General features: G+C 40.9%; 1 protein-coding gene across 1 annotated transcript in view; it reads left to right on the plus strand.

Moving 5' to 3' along the window:
- Nucleotides 1-1774: 1774 nt before the first annotated feature.
- The window catches only part of LOC116921715 (dipeptidase 1), a 35911-nt gene continuing 17756 nt past the window's right edge, over nucleotides 1775-19929 (plus strand). The window contains 4 exon segments of the mRNA XM_032928053.2: nucleotides 1775-1987; nucleotides 8131-8622; nucleotides 19233-19470; nucleotides 19473-19607. Coding sequence (XP_032783944.2) covers nucleotides 8452-8622; nucleotides 19233-19470; nucleotides 19473-19607 — 544 coding nt within the window. The 5' untranslated portion in view covers nucleotides 1775-1987; nucleotides 8131-8451.

The following is a 19929-nucleotide window of genomic DNA, read 5'->3' on the forward strand; positions in this document are numbered from 1 at the left end:
TATTGCGTGCAATATTTTCAATGACAAAACAACGCCCCTTTATTTGCATTTTTTTGTTGTTGCGAGGTTAACGAACGCATCGACCAGCTCACTTGCTTTTGGGTCTTGCTGATCCAGCTGTTTGTATTTTTAAAAACTGTGTCTGTCATTGTTTCCCTGTTGCGCGGAATCGTTCAACTTTGCTGATTTGAAAACGACATTCTCTCAGCAGGGCTGCATATCCCTTAACTTTGTTGAAGGAACGTCATTGTTTCCAACTGTGGTTAACTTTTATAATCCATGTAACTGTGTACTCCGTTCGCTTAGCTGCCCCTCAGTTAGATTATTAGATTAAATCGAGTCAATCTGAATGTTGCAAAAAAAAATGCATTCTTTCTTAGATTCTTTCTTCTTTTTGGATGTTATACTTATCTTGCCTTCGTATTTTTCCACTGAATATTTCACGTTGCGATAAGGCTGGTTTCGTGAGTGTGCGGAACCATTCCGGTTTCAAGACTTCCTCTTGCAATTCGTTCCCTCTATCGGCCCTGCTTCAAACTTCGTTACACAGTGTACCAAATTCAATGTCTTTGCAGCTACGAAGACGGACAGACGAGGCACAGCATGAACTAACAAGACGTAACAAAAATGATTGCGTCAGCAAAAATTCCAAGAAGAATTGCATAGTTGTTTGAAAATTAATTCTAATTCCGTTCTCTATGATATGCAAATCATCGGAATTTTATTACTGAACAATTTTACACGACCGACAGGGTAAATTATGTACGGGGCGTGAAGTAAAGATGGCGCTACGGATTCAGAAGTGGAATATTACTAGCATTCCAAAAATGAAAATACAATACTAAGAAGCATCTTCTGAATATTCCATTCGCCCACGTCAATGCAAGGACATAAAGAAAAAGAGAAAGACATTTCTTTAAAAAAAAAAAAAAAGTTCGTGTTCGTCAAACCCAGAGATCACAATGTACAGTAATTTAGTTTTTCTATTGTAAAATCCATTTTAAATAACGTACCGTTTGAATGAAAGAAGGCTAGATGTGGGAAGCACGATAGGGAAGCTTTAATACGATTCCTTGCATCCAAGCGGGCAATCATGTAGGCAATCAGAGATTCACGCTGTGAACGATTCCATTTCGCCGGAGAAGACCGTGAGCAGATGGTGGCCCAGCTGTTTGTTGGTATTGGGTTCGTCACTTTATTCTATTTTCCTTGGCCGATTTCATTCGGGGGCCGAATGGACCATCCATGGTGACATTGTAGTCTAATCTCGCGTCGTGAATCGGGAACGTTATCCAATTCATAATGCTTTTCCTCCGTTAGACTACTTTCTTTGATGTCCCCCGTTTTATTAGAAGCGTGTGACGTAATAACCTTCGCCTGACGATTCCATTTTCTCTGACTTTTATTTTCCCCTGTAACCCATAGCAACTCGATTTAAGAAAAAGAAAAGGAGAGTGTGCTACGATATCCACGTATTCAATTGAATCTTGAAGTCTTAAAATGTCGCATCAAATTTGATCGTTTATTGTTAACTTAAAAAAAAAAACATAATTTCTCATTCGAATAAGGGAAGGATACGCTATTTGATCGAAGGAATAGTTTTTTGTTTTCTCTATTACAAGGTCAAAGCAAGAAAAATCGGCCCCATAATTATCTCGTTTCCTCGAAATGACATAATGGCCACTGCCTGAAGCTACTCATCACAAAGTTTTACAGTAAGGGACAGGGAAACATGTAAGTTTTAAAAAAGTAAAAGGTCGAGCGACCCCGAAAATACTTTCAGTTGTGTAACTTCATCTCTCCGACCAACAACCCGGATTTTAGGACAGTCGGTGCAGAGGGTGAAAAAAACATACAACAACAACAGGGGATGCTACCCAAGAAACCAGTGTTCAACGTCTTAGATGGGAGCTTAACAGGTTTGCAGTACGACGTGCGTGAATGTGTGCAGCAGCGAAAACCGACCGGGAATCTGACGTATTTCTCGGTATGTTTTTGTTATGTTTCGTTTTGTGATCACATCTGATGTAGTAGTATTGCAACTATGATGCAGATGGTTGTTAGGGAATGTTTTTGAAGAGCAACGAAGCAATAATGCTTTTCTGCTACCGTACACGCAACGATGCGTGTAATAAAGTGAACTCTTGCCTCGTAAATATCAAAGCAGTTTTTCATGGCAAAATATGCTCGTGCCTTCTTTTGCAGGTAGATTTACATGTAATACTGATCTTTTTTTAAAACGTTATTTTTTTTTTCTGATAACGGTTGTAAACAAACCTAGCTCTTTGGTAAAATCTGTTTATCTTCTTTGCTCGTGTATCAAATTTTGCATTCAATAACGCGTGCATGCTTAAGCTACAGAACACCCCGTGTGGTGCCAGTATTTTTTCGATAACAAAACTGTTTGTTATTCGACGAACATTGTTGAAATTTCTCTATCGTGCTTACTGAAAATTCAATTTCTAAGATGCATCGTTTCACACGCAATCTGTTTTCTGCGCTCGTGTTGAACTTCTGAGTGTGATTCCGTGTCACGCGCTAGAATCCGTGCCAGCCGTTATAGACAGTGTAGTATTTGAGGATTCGTTGAAGGGATGGGGCAGCCGGCCTTCAATGCGTTTTATGGATCGTGCGGGCTCGGTTAACCTGGACATCCGCGCAAGGGTTGGTATAAGGTTGCGTACAAATATTTGATTGTGTCTATAAATCATTTTTTGTGTGGGTGGGTGGGGGCTATTCCAACTATTCTGAGCTGTTTCTTTGTCCGTCTTTCGGTCGCAGACATAGTCTGCATTTTACTTGGTCGTTTTTTATGTTGATTTAAAGCTAATTCAAATTATTGCTTCTTTTTTAAAAATTGAAATCGTAATTGTACTATTTGATTTTCTTTTGTCAGTCCGCAAGTTTGTTAACGATGAAAAGAATAGTAGAATTTCGCCCGGTTTCATGGGAAGCGAAAGCTGTGATCTACGTGATTAAATCTTTAGACGTCGTAAAGTTATACGGTGTTGCCGGCCGGTATATCAAACACGAGCTATGATGAGGAAAATATACCGCATTTGGTACTCGTAAATCTTCTCATTAAAGTATGACAGTTCCTAGAATTCGATTTACTGTGTCCCGTGTTCCCCTTGTGCACCCAGGGCAGTATTAGTGTGTTATGAGCAGTTCTCCTGGACGTTATTTAATCACGCGTTCAACACCCTGCAGCCCATGCCCATGTACAGTGTTTCGGATGTAGTAGCTTGTATCAACGTAATTAATTAAATGTGTTGTGCCAAACGCGTTGCTTTGAAGGTGGCAGAAACTTGCAGGTTATAAATTTCGCTCTTAATTAGTCAGAGAAAAATAGGGAATGACTTCGTTACGTACTCTACAGCCTTGAAATTGACGTACCCATTAAACTCAGCAATAATATTGATGTTGCTTGTCACAAGCCGACGTAGTAAAATTTCGCGCAGTTTTGCCAAAGTGAAACTTGGGTTTGCTCATTTGCTTGATTGTCTGTCTATTCCTAACGAGCAAGTGAATATTCTAAGTAGCATCGAGACTTTTGGTGCCGTAATTCGTGTCGATCAAGTTTTTGATGATTTCCTCTGTCCGTTTCGATTATTGAGGGACGCCAATATCCGACGTGGAATTTCTTCGATTTGGAGTGTTTAGTTCCTTCCATTTGTATCTACGCGGAAGAATAGAAATCTATTTTGACAATCCTGTTTTAGTGATCGTAAACTGCTGGTGGACGATCGTGTCCTTTGCGGTGGCATTCGGTAGCGGAACGAGGTTTGAAAATGGATGGTGATAGAAAGACATTCGAATTTAGATGTGCGCTATCACGCGTCGAGTTGTTCGTAAATCTAACGTCGCTTTGCCCTTTTTCACGCACCATCGTTCAGCGTCGCATACAAACTGGATGTGGTGAACATAAAAGAAAACAATTTATTCCGATCGAATGTAATAGACTCTCTCTCGGATACATTCCTTCCTCGCCATCTGATATTGTCGCTTTTCGTATTTCGTGATATTGTGTACCGGTCCATCGCGCACGAAATAATATGCCACACAGGTAGGTAGGCGGGTCGATGAAGACGCAGCAAATACAGGCGCCATCTTTCTAAGTCTTCTGGACAAGAATACAACAAGCTAGCTTGATAGATGGCCAACGTGTATAGCGAGAAGGAGGAAAACTTTATAGCGTTCGGGAATGATTGATCGCCTTGGAGCAGATGGATAAGCCTGTTGCCGGGCTATACCATGTTTACTTTTCCTCTTTTCTTTCAGCGCGTGCCACGTTCCCCACTTTTTACCGCCTTATGCTGCAATCGATTTCGTTGTACGCCTACGTGTATTCTTCCCACAGACTTGAGAGACTTGCACTTTTTTTTTTTTTTAAATGCCAACAGAGGAAGGTATAACATCATTAAAAAGACTGTGTACATATCAAACACGCTGCTGTTGCTTTTCTATTGATTTTCTGTCAATTATTAACACGAATTGCTATATGTGAAGTGCAGGCTACATTGTTTTTCAAATGTCTTTCATATTTGTCCGCTCTTCAACATGTAAAGCGATACCGTTTCTTTTATTTATGTTTTTACTTTGTACTACATTAAGCGGCGAAAAGAGAAAGACTGGATGAATCGATATTTCCGCATGAGGAATGCTGAGCAAGCAAGTGGTGGAATATAATCAATGACTCCCACTCGACATTTCTCGGAGGGAACGCTCAAGGAGAGTCGCGATGAAATGTCGTGACTTTGTGCGCGTGAGGAAGCATTTGAACCTTGCGGGAAGTGATTGTGTGTCCACAGTTTCTTTCCCTTGGCGGACCGCGCTGCGTTTAATATTTCTTCAAAGTTGTTGGCCTCTGAGATAATCGGGCAGAAAGGGATTGGCGATGTTGGTAAACGCATTTGTCACCAATTTAACCTATCTGCATTTGAAGTCTATTGAATTCGATTTTTTATTTTCGATAGCGACATCAATTGAGATGCAAAGCGAATTAGGATCTGTGTTACTGACTTCATTGCCTATGCGCATGAATGCGACCCTAGTTCGTGATTCACGTGTTAACTTTTGACGGAGGCGATTCCCGACGGCGAAAATGCGAGGCCAACGTAAACTGAATTTGCATAATGCAAATCTTTTGTCCACCCCACCTTTTTTTTGTGGTTTGGACTCAACCGCGTGTTCTGTATAACCTCATTTTATTGATTAATTTTTCACGCAATTCAAGAACTATATAGTTCGCACAACTAGGGTTGTGCCAGCTGAAAGCAATGATAGAAGACTAGTTTGCATTCCGTCAGAAAATGTGTTAATGCTACAATGCGGTGTGATCGATCTCGGTAGACACTTGAATGAAAAGTTAACACCTTGTAAGTTTTTCATATTATTATTGCCGACTTTGCGTGTGCGAGTCAGAAACCATAGACACTCACAGTCCTAAAAATAATTGCAATTCCGGTCACATTCTTTCAGCTTGAAGGAAATGTGGAGAGAACATCTTTCATTTTCGTACCCGCACACACTTCTCGTTTGATTTCTTTTTCTAACGAATACTTATGCATCTCATTAAAAAGGGAGTGAAGAACGTAAAAAAAAAATGAAAGAGGAAACACTGCTACAGAACAAATTCAAGAGCCTTGAGATGATGGGAGTCTTATTTCGTCTACATGCCGGATGAAAAATCAGCTCTGGAATTGAAATATGCGGGGAGGACCGACGTATGCAAATACGTAATATTTCGATATTTATTTTTTTTCTCTTCTGCTGAGAAAATTGGTGGGTGGATATAGGAGTTAAGTTCTTTTTCATCGCAGCCGTTCGTCCTAGTTAAAATTCCGAGAATCACGTGCGGATTAGAGGGAATCATTTCCACCCGTTTTGCTGCTGCTGGAATTGTATTAGTATTTGCACATCTTTTAAGCTCAGTATGCACACTGACTTTAGGTCAAAAACAAATAGCAGCACTGAGTTGACATAAAATTTCCAAGTTTAACCCACTCTGCTCGTGGAGGCTGGAATAAACAAAAGGCAGTTTTGGCCGGAGCTTATACATAACGAATGGCGCCGTTACTATGGAGTTGGAATATAAAATGTCCTTCATGTTCCAAACACCGTGTAAAACGTTTGCATTATTAATGTTAATAGAATACGCTAATCGCCACTGGGGACGGTGTGTATTAATTTAGACGATCCGATTCTGTTTCTCATCCCGCAATGTGATTTTTCGAAGCAAATATCTTTGTTATAAAATGCTGCATGTGGGTCAACGATTTCTCCTCGACTACTAACGTAGGGTTTACACAAAGACACAAGAAAGAAATCACTAAAGAAATGTTGCATCGTCTCATCATTTCAAGCGGTAATGACAATTGAATAGAGAGCTGTACGGCTCGCGTTTCGCGAAAGACATCGATCTCTGTTCTCGTTACAAGGTCTACACGGTGACATTAACAGACTTTTAGGCTTCCGGGGAATGTCAGGTCACGCAGCCACAAGCACAAGAAGGCTGGATTTGATTTCTGTTTTCTATTCTTTTTTTTGTATTCTTTTCCTCGTAATTCTTACTTTCTCACTTCCCTGATGTCATTGCACACGTAAAGTGATCGAGTTTGAGCCTAGCGTTAGACATCCTCTCTTTCTTTTGATGCCTTGATTCTTTTAGCCACTTGTTGAGACACGGATTTTAACGTTTCTATGGCGGCCTGAAGAGAAAACGAAAATCAACTGAGCCATCGTCGCTATGGAGAAGAGTCCAACACGACCCTGGAAGTTCACTTGGAAATGATGAATCGCCTGGATGTGATTTGTCGCCAAGACCTTCTTCTTTCTATCAACCTCCGCATTTTCTTTTTTCATTAACTATGCACCCTAGTCGTTTTGATAAAGCTTTTTTATTTGCATCTCAATGTCTACTTTCCTGTTTTTTTTTTTTTTTTCTTTTCGTTATTTAAGCTTAGATCGTTGGCCGAACTGAATCATTTATCTTGTATTGGAAACGTATTCGCTCTCATCTAGCGACTTCATATTTCTTTTCAGAAGTCTATTGATGCCTGTGTCATCACTGCCTTTTTTTTTTTCTCCAAATTTTCCCAATGATCTTCATCCTGTCGCCAGCTTTGCTTATTTCATAACGTCCGCCATTTGCTGGTCCGTCTTTTATAATAAATTAGCCGGCTACGCTGATACTATGACCGGCCCAGACATACTAAATAAACGCTGGCTCCTATAGCAATATAGGGCTGGTTCCAAGTTGTAGAAGACAAAGAGTTATACATCACTGGGCCCTCTTCACTTTATTGTCTCCCCCGCTTTTCCATTTACTAGCTAGACTATCACTATTCAACCCTTACTTCCTCTTGCTCTCATTTCCCGGCGTGAGCAAAAGCCTATCGATCCTCTTAAGTGGGCAAACAATCAAATTGAGTACCTCGTTAATATCAAAGCTATAGGTGCAGAGTGTGTAGACGTTGACTAAGAGGAGAGCTTCCGTATTTTTACTCAAATCACCACGATGTTCAAATGCTATATTGTCGATCGGGAAACAATTGATCTAGTTATTGTTCGTCTTGCCAGACGGTTTTAACTTGGAATTTTTCACAGGCCTTTGGAGCTTCAATAAAACTAAATTTCATGTGACAGATCTTGCATTTTTTTTTTTTATTTTGATTTTAAACGTGTAGAGTACAGGAGGCCTGTTAGAGGCGTGATGGTCAGAACGCCGAGGAATATTACGTCAAATTTGTACATTGTTAAATGCTAAGAGTGACAGTAGCATATCTCTTGGCTTGTCAATATTACATTGTTAGCTGTCGTACCTTAGTTTGAAACTTCTAACTTTTAATAAAAAAAGTGCCATCAGTGATACAAGTTGCGTCATTCACCTTGACGACATTCAAAAGATCTCCATATGACCCTCGCTGTCATATCAATTTTAAACTTTGCCTGTATTGAGTAACACTGTCATTATTCTCAGCATAATGCGCCATCGAACCTCTTTTCAAATCAATAGCTTATTGTTCTCGTATAGATTTTTGATCGACGCGCTATTGCCATTTTGTGTATGGCAACATTCTGTACCAATAAATAATCTTTGTCTTATTTTCATATTCTCTTTTGTTTTAGGCATTTCATTTTCTCTCTCGCCACATATCACCACGTCTTTAGAATGGTTCTCTTGTGCGCTACATAGTCAATAGTGCGCATGTCACTGTCTACTTCTGCCTGCCACTGCTGCTGGCATTGCTTTGCTAGTGAGTGCTAGCGCTGCCGTCGTCTACCACACCGAGCTCGGCATTGTGCATCCGAGCCGTGGAAACCAGCAATCTTTGACGACGCCGATATATACTCGGAGCGACTGAGAGTCCTGCCTTTAGTGCGCTGTGTGCCTGTCCACTGTGAAGTCTAGCGTTTACAATTCGTTTGCGGACACAGTGCAACGTAACTATGGAACATCATCACTTTCATTACAATCAGCAGCAGCATCACCAACACAGTCAACCGGAGCATGAACTCGAGTTGGAAGAATGGCACCAACAACTCGATCTGGAGCATCACATTCGACACTGTCAGTGCTCCTGTAATCACATGGGCTACGGCAACTACTGGAGTTACAAGGTAGGAAGAAAATATTTAATAAAATTTAGCGTTAGTTTGAAATCGTATCGCATATCGTCGATTCCATGACGAAATAGTGGAACTGTCACGACCTGCAGGCGTTTTACGGTTCGCTGGGGGGGGGGGGGAGGTATGTTAGGAGAATACAATTTTATTTGTTCTTGTGTCAGCTAAAGCCGACTGCTCCTGTCTTTCGCCAATCGAAACGCCAATCATTTTGGCACTGCAATCTTGATTTTTTCCCTTATGATTGTGTTGTTCCCTTCGCTGTTTCGAAATGGCTGGGCTGTTGACGCCGCTGTCGTAACGCCGGTGGGGGGTAGGGATATAATATATTATTACACACGGATAGGGGCGAGGAATGAAGAGAAAAAGAAAGAGGTCTCTTGCACCGGATGTTGACATGTTTTCCTGACGCCATCCGGCTTTTTAATATTCTCGTGATTGGTAGTTTTTATGTACACGAAGCGGATGGTTCCGATTGGATTTTTCATCGCTTATTTACCATTTTGCTTATGGAAAATCCGAATTGTGATGGCTCAAAACAGCTGATTAAAATTTTGTTTTCTTCCTTGGGCATGTGATTTTTCTATCTGCTACTGCCATTGCGTTGGAAAGGCTGTCCTCTTTCCTTCAACGTTGCGTATATCATCACTAACTTTGTTTGAGCCAACAGGGAACTGCGTTGACTGTGTCTATATGCCCAATATCAAATTCCTTCGTGGAACATTTCTCTTTCATAGTCATCAATGGCAATCCTCATCACTGGAGCTTCTTTGGGCCGTCTAGGGCTAGCCCAGTATGGCAGTATATACATGCACTGTGAGACTATACTGTAGCTAACACAAACATTTTCACTGTTGTTCTGGAGCAAAAGGCGAACGGAAGAAGCTTGGAAAGTCCGCTGGGATCAGCAGATTTTCGTTGACGTGGCTGGAAAAGAGCTTTTCTCCGCGTCTGATAAAACAGACGGCGAAGACGAGTAAAAAGAGAGGGGGGCAGGAAGAATGCGTCGAGAACGAAAATTCAAAAGCACGCACGTTTCTTGCCAGCCGGATGCTGATGAAGAGTATTGTATACAAGCTTACACATCCTATTATTGACAGACTCGACATAGTCCCTTTGTTGAAATTTCTACCATTTCCTTTTCAATGCTTGCGATAAGAAAATTGCTAGTTAAAATAGTGACTGCCCATGTTAAAAAATGTGTGGAAAATTGAAGATTTATTAGCGTGTTAAGAGTCATCATTCCTTCAGCACATCTCTAGTTAAGATCATACTGCTGGCACCACAAGGCATAAATGTATACTGTCGGACGAGGGCGGACCTAGTGGCACTGATCTCACACGAAAGCCGACAGCGGAATTGGGAAAGAAACAGCGTAGACGGGTGTAAGAAAGAGCATGCTTGATTTCCTGTTTGCGTAAAAAAAAAAGGCTTTTCCAAAAAATAATAAGCTGGAATGTTGTGTTGTTTTTATATTGGAGCGCTCCAATCTTTGTAAAACATACGCAACACCATGTGCGCTTCGCTACAAGCATCTGGTGCCGCGGCCACACCCGCATTAGACAGTAATAATAGACGTAGATATACTTTGCGAGATTGATCGTCAAGATCATGCGGATCTTGTACTCTGAAGGTAATTGTTTGGTTATCGATCGCAACACAGTGTCGTTGTTTGCCCATCTCGCCGTGGTAGGCCCTTATTACACAGCCTTTTATACCGAAAAGGCTTGAGACACGCGAAGCGAATAGCCGGCGGCCCCGAAAATCTTAGTATTTATACGACAGGCTTAATGTCTTTCTTGACTCTTTATTTCTTTTGTGTTCAGTTGTTTCTCCTTACCGTCCTAAAGGTTCTATCGCAACAGTTTCCCGACGCAATCAAAAAAGTGAGGGTTGATGCGCTCATCTTCCCGCATCAATCTCCAGGTTGTAAAAGACGGAAACCTATAGGCTTTCCACCTGGGTTATAGCTTTCCTTTTTGTGTGTGTGTGTGTGTGTGCTGCATTCGTATTTAGCGGGATAAAATAAGACAACTAGAAATAGAGGTCTCTCTAGTCACTTTACGACAATCTGTGTAGGCGCGGTTGCATGCATTTTTCATTTGAGTTCTATCTGTATAAGATAAAATGGCGACCTACCTTTTATTTTTTATTTCGTCTTGCATTGAATGCTGATGTGTGGAGGCTACGTTCAAATCGTCCAATGTTCACGGTGAATTGGCACAGAACGCGGAACCGCAGATCAAACGGATGATATCGATTTATTCTCGCTCGCTGTCTGAATTGAAATGTCTCTTTTTGTGTGTCAATCGAACAGTGCCGTGTCTGTTTATTCATCGGTAGAGACATTCCTATATGAACTGTCTAAGGAAAGTTCTGCATTGGTCGGGAACCCATCGATGTACCGCTGGATATGAATATAAAGTTTCGAATGAAGTCGGCTTGCTGCCGTGTTTGTTCAACCGTCCGACCGTGTTGTAAAGTCGTCAAATTGAATCCGAAAATGAAGAGCGTTTATTGCATTTTTGAGTTGTCGTTTTTATTGACGCTAGTCATGTATCGCTATTGCCATTCGTTAAGCCTTTGCGGATTAGCGTCTTATTCTTTTAAAAAATATTTCATTTCATGTGATCGTCTCTTGTCGCGCGCGATGTGGATGAAACGTTCAGAATTTGATCGAATGTTTCGGGCAAAAACTTCTACAGTCAACACACCAACTTTCAGTGACTTTCAATATTAAAACTCTGCGTTTAAGTTTGACACTTAAAACATTACGGACTTTCAGTGACTTTCAATATTAAAACTCTGCGTTTAAGTTTGACACTTAAAACATTACGGACGTTTGGGATGTTATTTTCTGCTGCAAGCGATGTTCTCATTTACACTGAGACGGCGAGTTTTCACCGAATGTCGGGGACAGTTACAATTACCGGCTTTCTCTCTTTTCCTCCCCCTTTTTTGCGGGTTTGCTTGACACAAAGTCGTCACGCAAAGAAGGACGTGAAATCCCTAGTCCGCTTTGAACTGTATTTCCGTTTCTGCTCGCCCACATCCCCGACGTGAAAGTCAAACAATCAAAACTGAATTAAGCTTTGAATTATTTCATTCATTTTCCAGGCTGCTTATTCGCCTCTTTGTATAGATCTGTGATGCGTCCATTGTTTTGTTGTTTTTTTTCGGTCCCAAACTGATTCTATTATCTACGGCCTATGCTTATATATATAAATATATCCATGTTTACCTTTTGGAATGGATTGTTTTCAAACTTTTCATCTTTCCCCATTTTGATTCTTCAGCTCCAATTGGCATGGTGACTTCAAATAATTTGGTTAGTTTCGTGTACTTCATTATTGAAAAAAGACGTAAAAAATATAAAAACGATTGGCAATCTTTTAGGGGTTCGCCAAAGGATGTACTGACTGGCAGAAATGAATGTGCGGAATATTTGCAAGTGCATGAGCCCGTGTCAAATGAACGTCGATCAAGCGTGTAAAAACATGACCATTGGTCGAGCAAAAATAAAAGATGAAAATCAAAAGGGAAGTTGTATTTAGAGAGATTGTAAAGAAGCCTTGAATAGGGATGGTCGGAATAGTGGGCAGTGGTGGGTTAAAAAAAAAGAAGAGGAAAGAGATGCAACCAATCTTTCTGAGGGTTCCTATATTTGCTGCCGGTGGAAAATCGATCGGCTCGCACACACATCAGTCCGAATCGGGGAAGGAACTCGTTACATGTAAATCATATGTGAAATGGGAGGGAAACCGACTAGTATTGTCGGTGCTTAGAAAAAAAGACGTGGACAAAAGAATGAAGAAAAAAAAAAAGGATTCTAGCAAGAATACCGCGCCTTTTCAATTTGTTTCTTAAGCTTCTAGGCTTTGAACTTTTCCTTTTATTTCAGGGTGCTGAAATACGCCATTCGTATAGTAGTCGAGGAGAAGTTTTGCGACAATCCAGCTAATAATTCCTGAGAGCCACCAATCAATCAAACCTTCTTGATTCATCTTTTTACTTTTTTCCAGCTTTTAGTTCTTCTTTTGAAGGAAGAACAAGAAAGCGACCGACGGCAGTAGGGCGTCAGTTGCCAGCTAATGCCTTTTCTTGAGTGGAATGAAACGAAAAGAAACAGCGAGATCCGCTTTGGCTTTTTCTCTCAAATTATAGATTGCTATACTGGAACGTGGAAGATGTCGGCAGCAGTATGCTGAAGGCTAACGTTCATTTTTTTTCTTCTTTTTTTTTATGTATTGATTTTTCATTGCTGCCTCTTTTGCGATGATCAGAAAGTTCAATTCGTTGAACAATTTTGAATGTGCCGCGATCATGTCTTCTACATTTCAACTTTGTCGTGCACTTGCGTTGGCTTTTTACTTGCCGATCTTGTTTGTTTTTCCTTCTCACGTTGGTCAAATGGAGCGAATACGTGGACTTGCGTAGTGTCCCGACAAGTGATACCGTGACGTGACGAGGCATTGCGTGACTCTTCCGGCCAATCAGCCAGTATTGTATCGACTCGTGTCGACATCATTGTGTACAATATAGCGCTATGATTGCCTCGTACACTACAAAGACTGTTTTTATCACCTAATAAACAAGCTCATAAAGTAAACCCGGAGCACATCAAAGTTTTGGGAAGTTTGAGGGCCCTTTGATCGCTGACCAGTAGGGATCGATCGATCAAAACCAAAATTTCGCTGCAACTGACGTTGGCTTGCTGTTCTTTTTGTTTGGTTACTTTCAATAATCATTGATTACTATCGTCTCGTCTGGGAATTTTGATTTCAACTGTTCGAGAGATCCTTTTTTTAAATTGGGATCGACGGATTCCTGACCTAATAAAACTTGGCGTTTCAAATAACCGGCATGTTTTGGAGCACGACGTTTAACCATGATGCTGAATGCAAATGATTTTGGTTGAAAACGGACTGAAAGTTAGCAGTGCAGAAATCCCATCGGCTTCAGCCTCAGACTCTCGTTTTGGCTTACGTCAGAGTAGCTTAAAACATCTCTTAGCTTAGTGATTATATGGTAATTTAATTCTGTAATGGTAGCGTGAACTGTCTGGTGCTTCAAATTGGTTGAAAATCGATCCAACGCCTAATGCTCAACATTGAAATCGTTTCTCGCTTCTGACTCCGTTGTAATCGTGTTACTTATACCGTAACGCTATCTCTCTAGACTCAGGATAGTTTCCTGGCTTTTGCTTAATACTTAATCATCTATCAATCTGCAGACCAGTCGTCCAGTAAATACCAATTTCTCGACGTGGCCACCGGAAAAGTGAACAATTTTCGGTATTAGTGTGGCACTCGAACCCGAGAGATTCGCCACTTGTTATCATTGACCGCCTTTCGTTAAGACCTTTGATTGAATCCGTTCCACACGACGGTATTTCCTCATTTTCCATCCAAAATTTACATCCGTTTGTTTTATGATGTCAGACTGTTTGCAACTGAAGTCGCGTCCGACTATTGGGCGTACATTGAATAACTTGGAAGTGCATTCATTTACCGACATCCGTTCATTTATTGTCAAGTATCTTAATGATTTAAAGACGGCGCTGTTTTATTTGCTTTTTCTTTGTCTTTTATTTCTGTGATTTGCAGATAGTTCAGTTGATGCCTTGTTACGAAATGATGGACTTTTGACACGGTTGAGTGAAACGGCGTTCGAAAAGATAATAACGCCAATGGCCTTTTGTTCTTGGGGATCATTCAGGCGAATGCGAAAGAGATTGTCTTTAGGACGGACCAGTTTTCGGACAAGTTTGATTGAACGCTGCTCTTTGTAGAGCGTCTTATCGGCGTCCAGCGGAAAGCCGTGCAGATAGCGATAGGACAGCGTCGATTTTTTTGGGCACTCTCTTTGACGTGGACTAAACAATCATGGCAGAGAGATTGTTGCAATTTGCGTAAAATGCAAAATGTCCTCCGGCAAACTGTTCCCTGGAATTGAATGATCTTCATTACAAAGTCCCGTCTAGATGAAGTACATTGCCATAGTCTCCAGTCAAACGACGATGGGCAAGAGTCACTCGACTTAATTAGAACGTTGATGAATCTGCTTGTTTTCACGAAGGGTCCACTTACTAGAAATTTCAGCCTATCTTCAACGTATCACGAAATTCACTTTTCTCGCTAAAAAAACAAAACAAAAATAAAATTCAAGGTACAGCGAATAGAAAAATAAAAATTCGTTTAAGAAGCAACTCGTTCGTGTATTCCGCACGTTTCGTTTTGTTGCGTTTGTTTTTCTAATCTCGACTTCTTGTTGTACAACTTATCGATTCAAGTCGCGTGCTAGTTATTTCAGCCCTCTCTTTATTTAACCATTTGAGTGCATGGATGATAAGGCAGCTATATGAAAGTCTACGAGGTTCGAATGAGAATTTCTAGCTGGATCTGATAGTTTTGATGTCTTTGTCTTTTTCGTTATCTGGAAGAAACGTACGTCTTTACATTGCCCTTTCTACAGCACACAACACAATACGACGTATCTTCTTTTTAACTTCAATTGTCAACTGAAACAACTTTGATGTGGTAGCTGGATATGTATTTCGATGTCATTATCTCTTTTTTTTTTTTCTTTCTACGTACCCTTAAAGAATGTTAGAAAACAAAAAAATGACAATGAGATAAGAAAGCCAAAAATACGGAAAGGGGGCAGACTAAGAGATGAGGAATCGACTAAAGGAATTTGGCCCGCTTCTAAGGAAGAGGGAGGAGTGCCGTTCCTTGCTGGAGAGCGGCCCACAGCCAGCAGTGGATAAGAGAAATCCAAGGATCATTGAATAGTTACAAGTTCTACATGTCCCCCAAGTATAACTGATATCAGATCATATCCCGTGCCAAAGAGCCTATCGGAAGAATTTTGAACGACAATGCAAGCCGGATGACGTGACACCCGCAGCGAATGTTTATTTCTTTTCCTTCCGTTCGGAGAAAAAAAATAGAACGAGAAAAAGAGCCATCAGTTAGAGCGTAGTGGTGTTTATTTAATCAACAGACTGGACGCCAGCGTTACAACAGCTAGCTAGTGGCACTGACGAAGGAACGTGTCTAACAAAAATATGGACGATTGCGTTCGTTCAGCTTCTTCGCTTTGCCTCCCCCGCGTGGCACTTGACCCGTAAGTGTCATCATTTCCGGTGGCTGTGCTTGTCAAATAGTGCACGTCTCTACGTTGACGCATATTTCATCTCTGTGCAATTTCAAGACGTCCACGTTTGCAGTCGACAAATAACAAGGAAATCTACAGTCAGGAAAATGGACGCTACTCGAGGAGAATCGATAAAGATATGCAAAGCAGATCAGGCTCTAATCTGTCGGCATTATATTCCGTCGTAGCAACACGCTTAATATCAATTTTTGAAACTTAAAAAAACAATTCAAATTCTCCCCCCTTCCCTTTTTTTTTCATGAAAATTGAATGCAGCTTCACCCTTCTATCGAATCATCAAGCGAAAGGAAATAACAAGCGTCCGGGTGTACCCAATTCTTATGTAATTGAAAATTAGGCAAATGCGAGTTTGGCGGGATGATTAGAATTACGGGAGAACAGTCGATTTTTTTATATATGATTATTCTATTGCATTATTCGAACAAACATGAGTCACAATGCGCCGTGCAGCACCAGGAGCAACCAAAAAATAATAGAGAATTGCATCATTGGTTTTTCGGTTCGATCCAATTCTCTTTTTTTTTTTATGTGATGCAGTTGCCGTGCGCAAACAGCGGTCGGCCTGCAAGGCTTGCCGTGAGCTGTGCCTTTAAAAAAATAAAATCACAGTGAGACAAAAAAGAAAAGATTTTATTCATTTTTATAAAGCAAGCATCCTACCCTTTTATAATGATGACGTTGATAGGATTGTTTGTGTGTGACGCAAAGAAGAAAGAGAAAAGCATACATACATATACAAACGAGACTTTTGAAAAAGAAGAACGGCATGAAAGAGTGTGTGGAGTGGTCCCATCGCGGTTCGCTATGTCGAACTAAGAAGTTTTGCTAGCTGAAGTAAAATTTAAAAAAAGAGCTAAGGGCGTGTGGGTTGGGCTGGTACAACAGCTGCCCTGCTTCATATGAACTACTCACGAATAAAAGAAGACAGCGGCTCCAGCTGTGAAAAAAAGTCAAGATGGGATCTCTTCTCGCATGAAAAGGTTCCACCTGATCACAGGGCCAAGACTACGCATAATGAAATTCAGTTCGCCAATATCGAGAGGACACGATTCTTTTGTCTAATTTATTTCTTTTTTAAAATCCTGGCTTCTTTATTCAGTGTAAATCATCGTGTCAATAGAGGCAGTTGAGCGCTACGTCGAGTTGATAATAATAGACGCCAGTCTGGCGGGTATTTAAAACATTCGGCATGTCGCTCCCATTTTTAACTCGCCTTGAAATGTAACGCAAATCACTTGCCGATGTGTTGGAACGTGTGTCTGCGTTTACTATGATGTGTTCTCCGCAATTTCGTTGTATTTTTTAAAATGCCAATGATTTATGGCTTGTTCATCCAGTTTCAATCACAGGTTTAACAAGCTCGAACACTATGCACCGGGTTTTAATTGACTTGAATTCCGAGTAGGATAGGCGTGATTTTCTTTCTACTTTTGTAACACTATCGAGTATCATACAAAGTGGAATAGCTTACGCACTCGAGATTTTTTTTTCCATTTAAAGAATGAAATGATTGGTTTCATTACATCATTCTTACCAGTTTGGTTTTCTTTCTCTATCTCTAGTTAGGTAATGCACACATTCCATATAGAACTCTCTCGTTGCATAGCACTTCTTCTCTAATGGGGTCACACTTTGAAAACTTTTTTGAAGTAGATCTACGTTATGTTGAGTAGGAAATGAAATTCCAAAGTGGCAGAGAACGTCTTGACTTTAATTTTTTGCATTTCCAGTCGACCGGACTGTAACTCTGCACAGCTGGGCCACGCTGGACATTTCGTATTCATACTTTTTTTTTCCTTTTCTCTAGAAAGAAAAGTTATCGAAGACTTCCTGAGAGCGAGCAGGTTACATATATTTTAGCAGAAAGCGGATAAAGAAAAGGAATCGGTTCTCTAAAGACTTGACAAGTGTGCTGGCACTTTGCTCTTGTCATTCTATTTGAATGGGGCTCTCTGCTGTGCCGTGGACTGGGGCGCTTCTTCAAAGGTAAATAGGCACCCTCCTCTCGTTCACGGTGCACTGTAGTTTTAACAAAGGCGAGCCAAAAAAAAAGTATGCCAAACAGCACAGTCGGTTGGGACATGCCCTGTGGGAGAACGGATGGAAATGGAGAGAGATGTTATTTTCCTTATATTATTCCTTGCGTGTTTTTCTGTTTTGATTACCAGCGTCGCTCGTCCGGTCCATCTTCCCGTTTCAAAACTCTTTTCACGAGCAGCTGTGATTGCTCAACCCCAGCGGTGGTAGGGTATTGTGTCTACAAATCATGTCCCGTGCTCTCTGCTGGGACGCTCGTCTCTTTTTCTTCTGAGTTGTGGCATCTTTGTTTGAAGGAGGCGAACAAGAACGGCTGGTTTTCTAGTGTAGAACGTTTACGATTTCCTATGGTGAATGGCAATGTAGAAATATTGCGTAATGCCACAGGGATTTTTTTCTTTCTAGATCGTATTTGCATTTCTTAACCTCAACAACCGTTGACGTAACACTGACAATTGTTTGCTTTCACTATTTGACGTTTCATTTTTAACCATCAGCTCTGACAGTTTGTTAGGATCGATGATTTTTCATTTTGGGTCAGCAACTTTGGATACAAAAGGCCGATTTTGATGTAATTGAATATCGTTTAAACTAAAGTTCACCAGTGATTGGCATCATTTGGACAATCCTCGCTCCGTTCCAGCCGCTCTCGGTTCTAAAGTGCATAGAGGTAGTCCTTGAGTTCCTAACGCCCTTTCACAAACCAATTACCTTATAGCTGAACATTCAAAATTAAGAAGTTCAGCTTCTTGTGCTTCAGCTCTATTTGCACATTAAACCAGTCTCATCAAATAGCTTTCGTTTAGCGCAAAAAGGTCTCATTGATTATCAAAATCGTTCTTTTAAAATAAGATTTTTTCTAATCATGACCGTTATAGGGGAACAATTTCAATAGATGCACACACACACACACAAATTAAATACCTCTTGCCTTCTTAAATCCCGTGTGTTTTCAATCTTTTGTCAGCCTTACACCGACTCCCATTGTTCGCTGTTCACTTGCGTCATTGGCAGCTGAATCAAGTGACAGTATTCTTATCTGATTTTTGCCTTGACTGTATATAGACTTGCTGGCATATCAAATCGTAATATTAAAGAGAAACTTTCCTTTTGCCGTCCATGTTTATATTATATTTACACATGACCTTTTTAACGTTTCACTATGAGAAGGCCAACTCCATCGAATCATAATTTACAAGACGCTTATCCTCTGCAGTCTGTCTATAACAATTTCAAATAAGTTTTTTTTTTCTAAATCTCTTTGAATAGTCCAAAAAACTTATTCTGTAACATCTACGAAGGCTTTCAGACATAGTTACTTTGCAATTACTGTTTCCCTATAGACAAATGCAAGTCTAATTAAATCCCCAACTAAAACTGTGTTGCAGGACAATTTGGACAAAATCGGGGACGAGCTTCACATGACATCTAATTTCGTCAAATCACAGCCGAGGAGTTCTCCTGGGAGTTTTATCGGACGGTCAGAGTTCTCCTCTCGCACACCGGCTGGTTATTACGGTCAAAACGGAGGCGGCACAATTCCTAGGAGCCATCGGCGACCGACGCAACATTATTCAACGGCTGCAATTGCCGAAAGTAATTTTCTAACGCCATCCAGTCAAACCTCAATTCTCTGGTTCCTCCTCGCCGACCTGGGCAGCATCCTCTCAATGGCTCAGCTTCGATGGTTGCTGAACCCAGTCTGGATGCTGACGATTTGATGAACGACGATAGTGACTCGGCGTCACAGTCTAGTCGACCAGGCAAGTTCATTTCTCATTAGCTACCACTAATCATGCCCTAAGGGTCTCCGTTGTACCCTATGCTCTCCCTTAACGTAGTCCTTACTTAGTCTGAACGCATAGGCACGCCCTTCATATACCTATAGTGACGTATAAGCAAATGGCTTATCTAATATGCCCGCTGCTCTGTGTAATAAGGGCAAGTGACTGAATTATGTGATTAACAACTCTGTCATTACATTGAGTACTTGTCCGACGTGGCTAAATTGCAAGTTAGACTTTCCCTATGGACGATGAGATTAGTACTGACCAGCTGGGTGTAGTAAAACAGCACGTTCGTTGA

Source organism: Daphnia magna, linkage group LG1 (assembly GCF_020631705.1).
Source record: "Daphnia magna isolate NIES linkage group LG1, ASM2063170v1.1, whole genome shotgun sequence".
NCBI classification, from domain to species: Eukaryota; Metazoa; Arthropoda; class Branchiopoda; order Diplostraca; family Daphniidae; genus Daphnia; species Daphnia magna.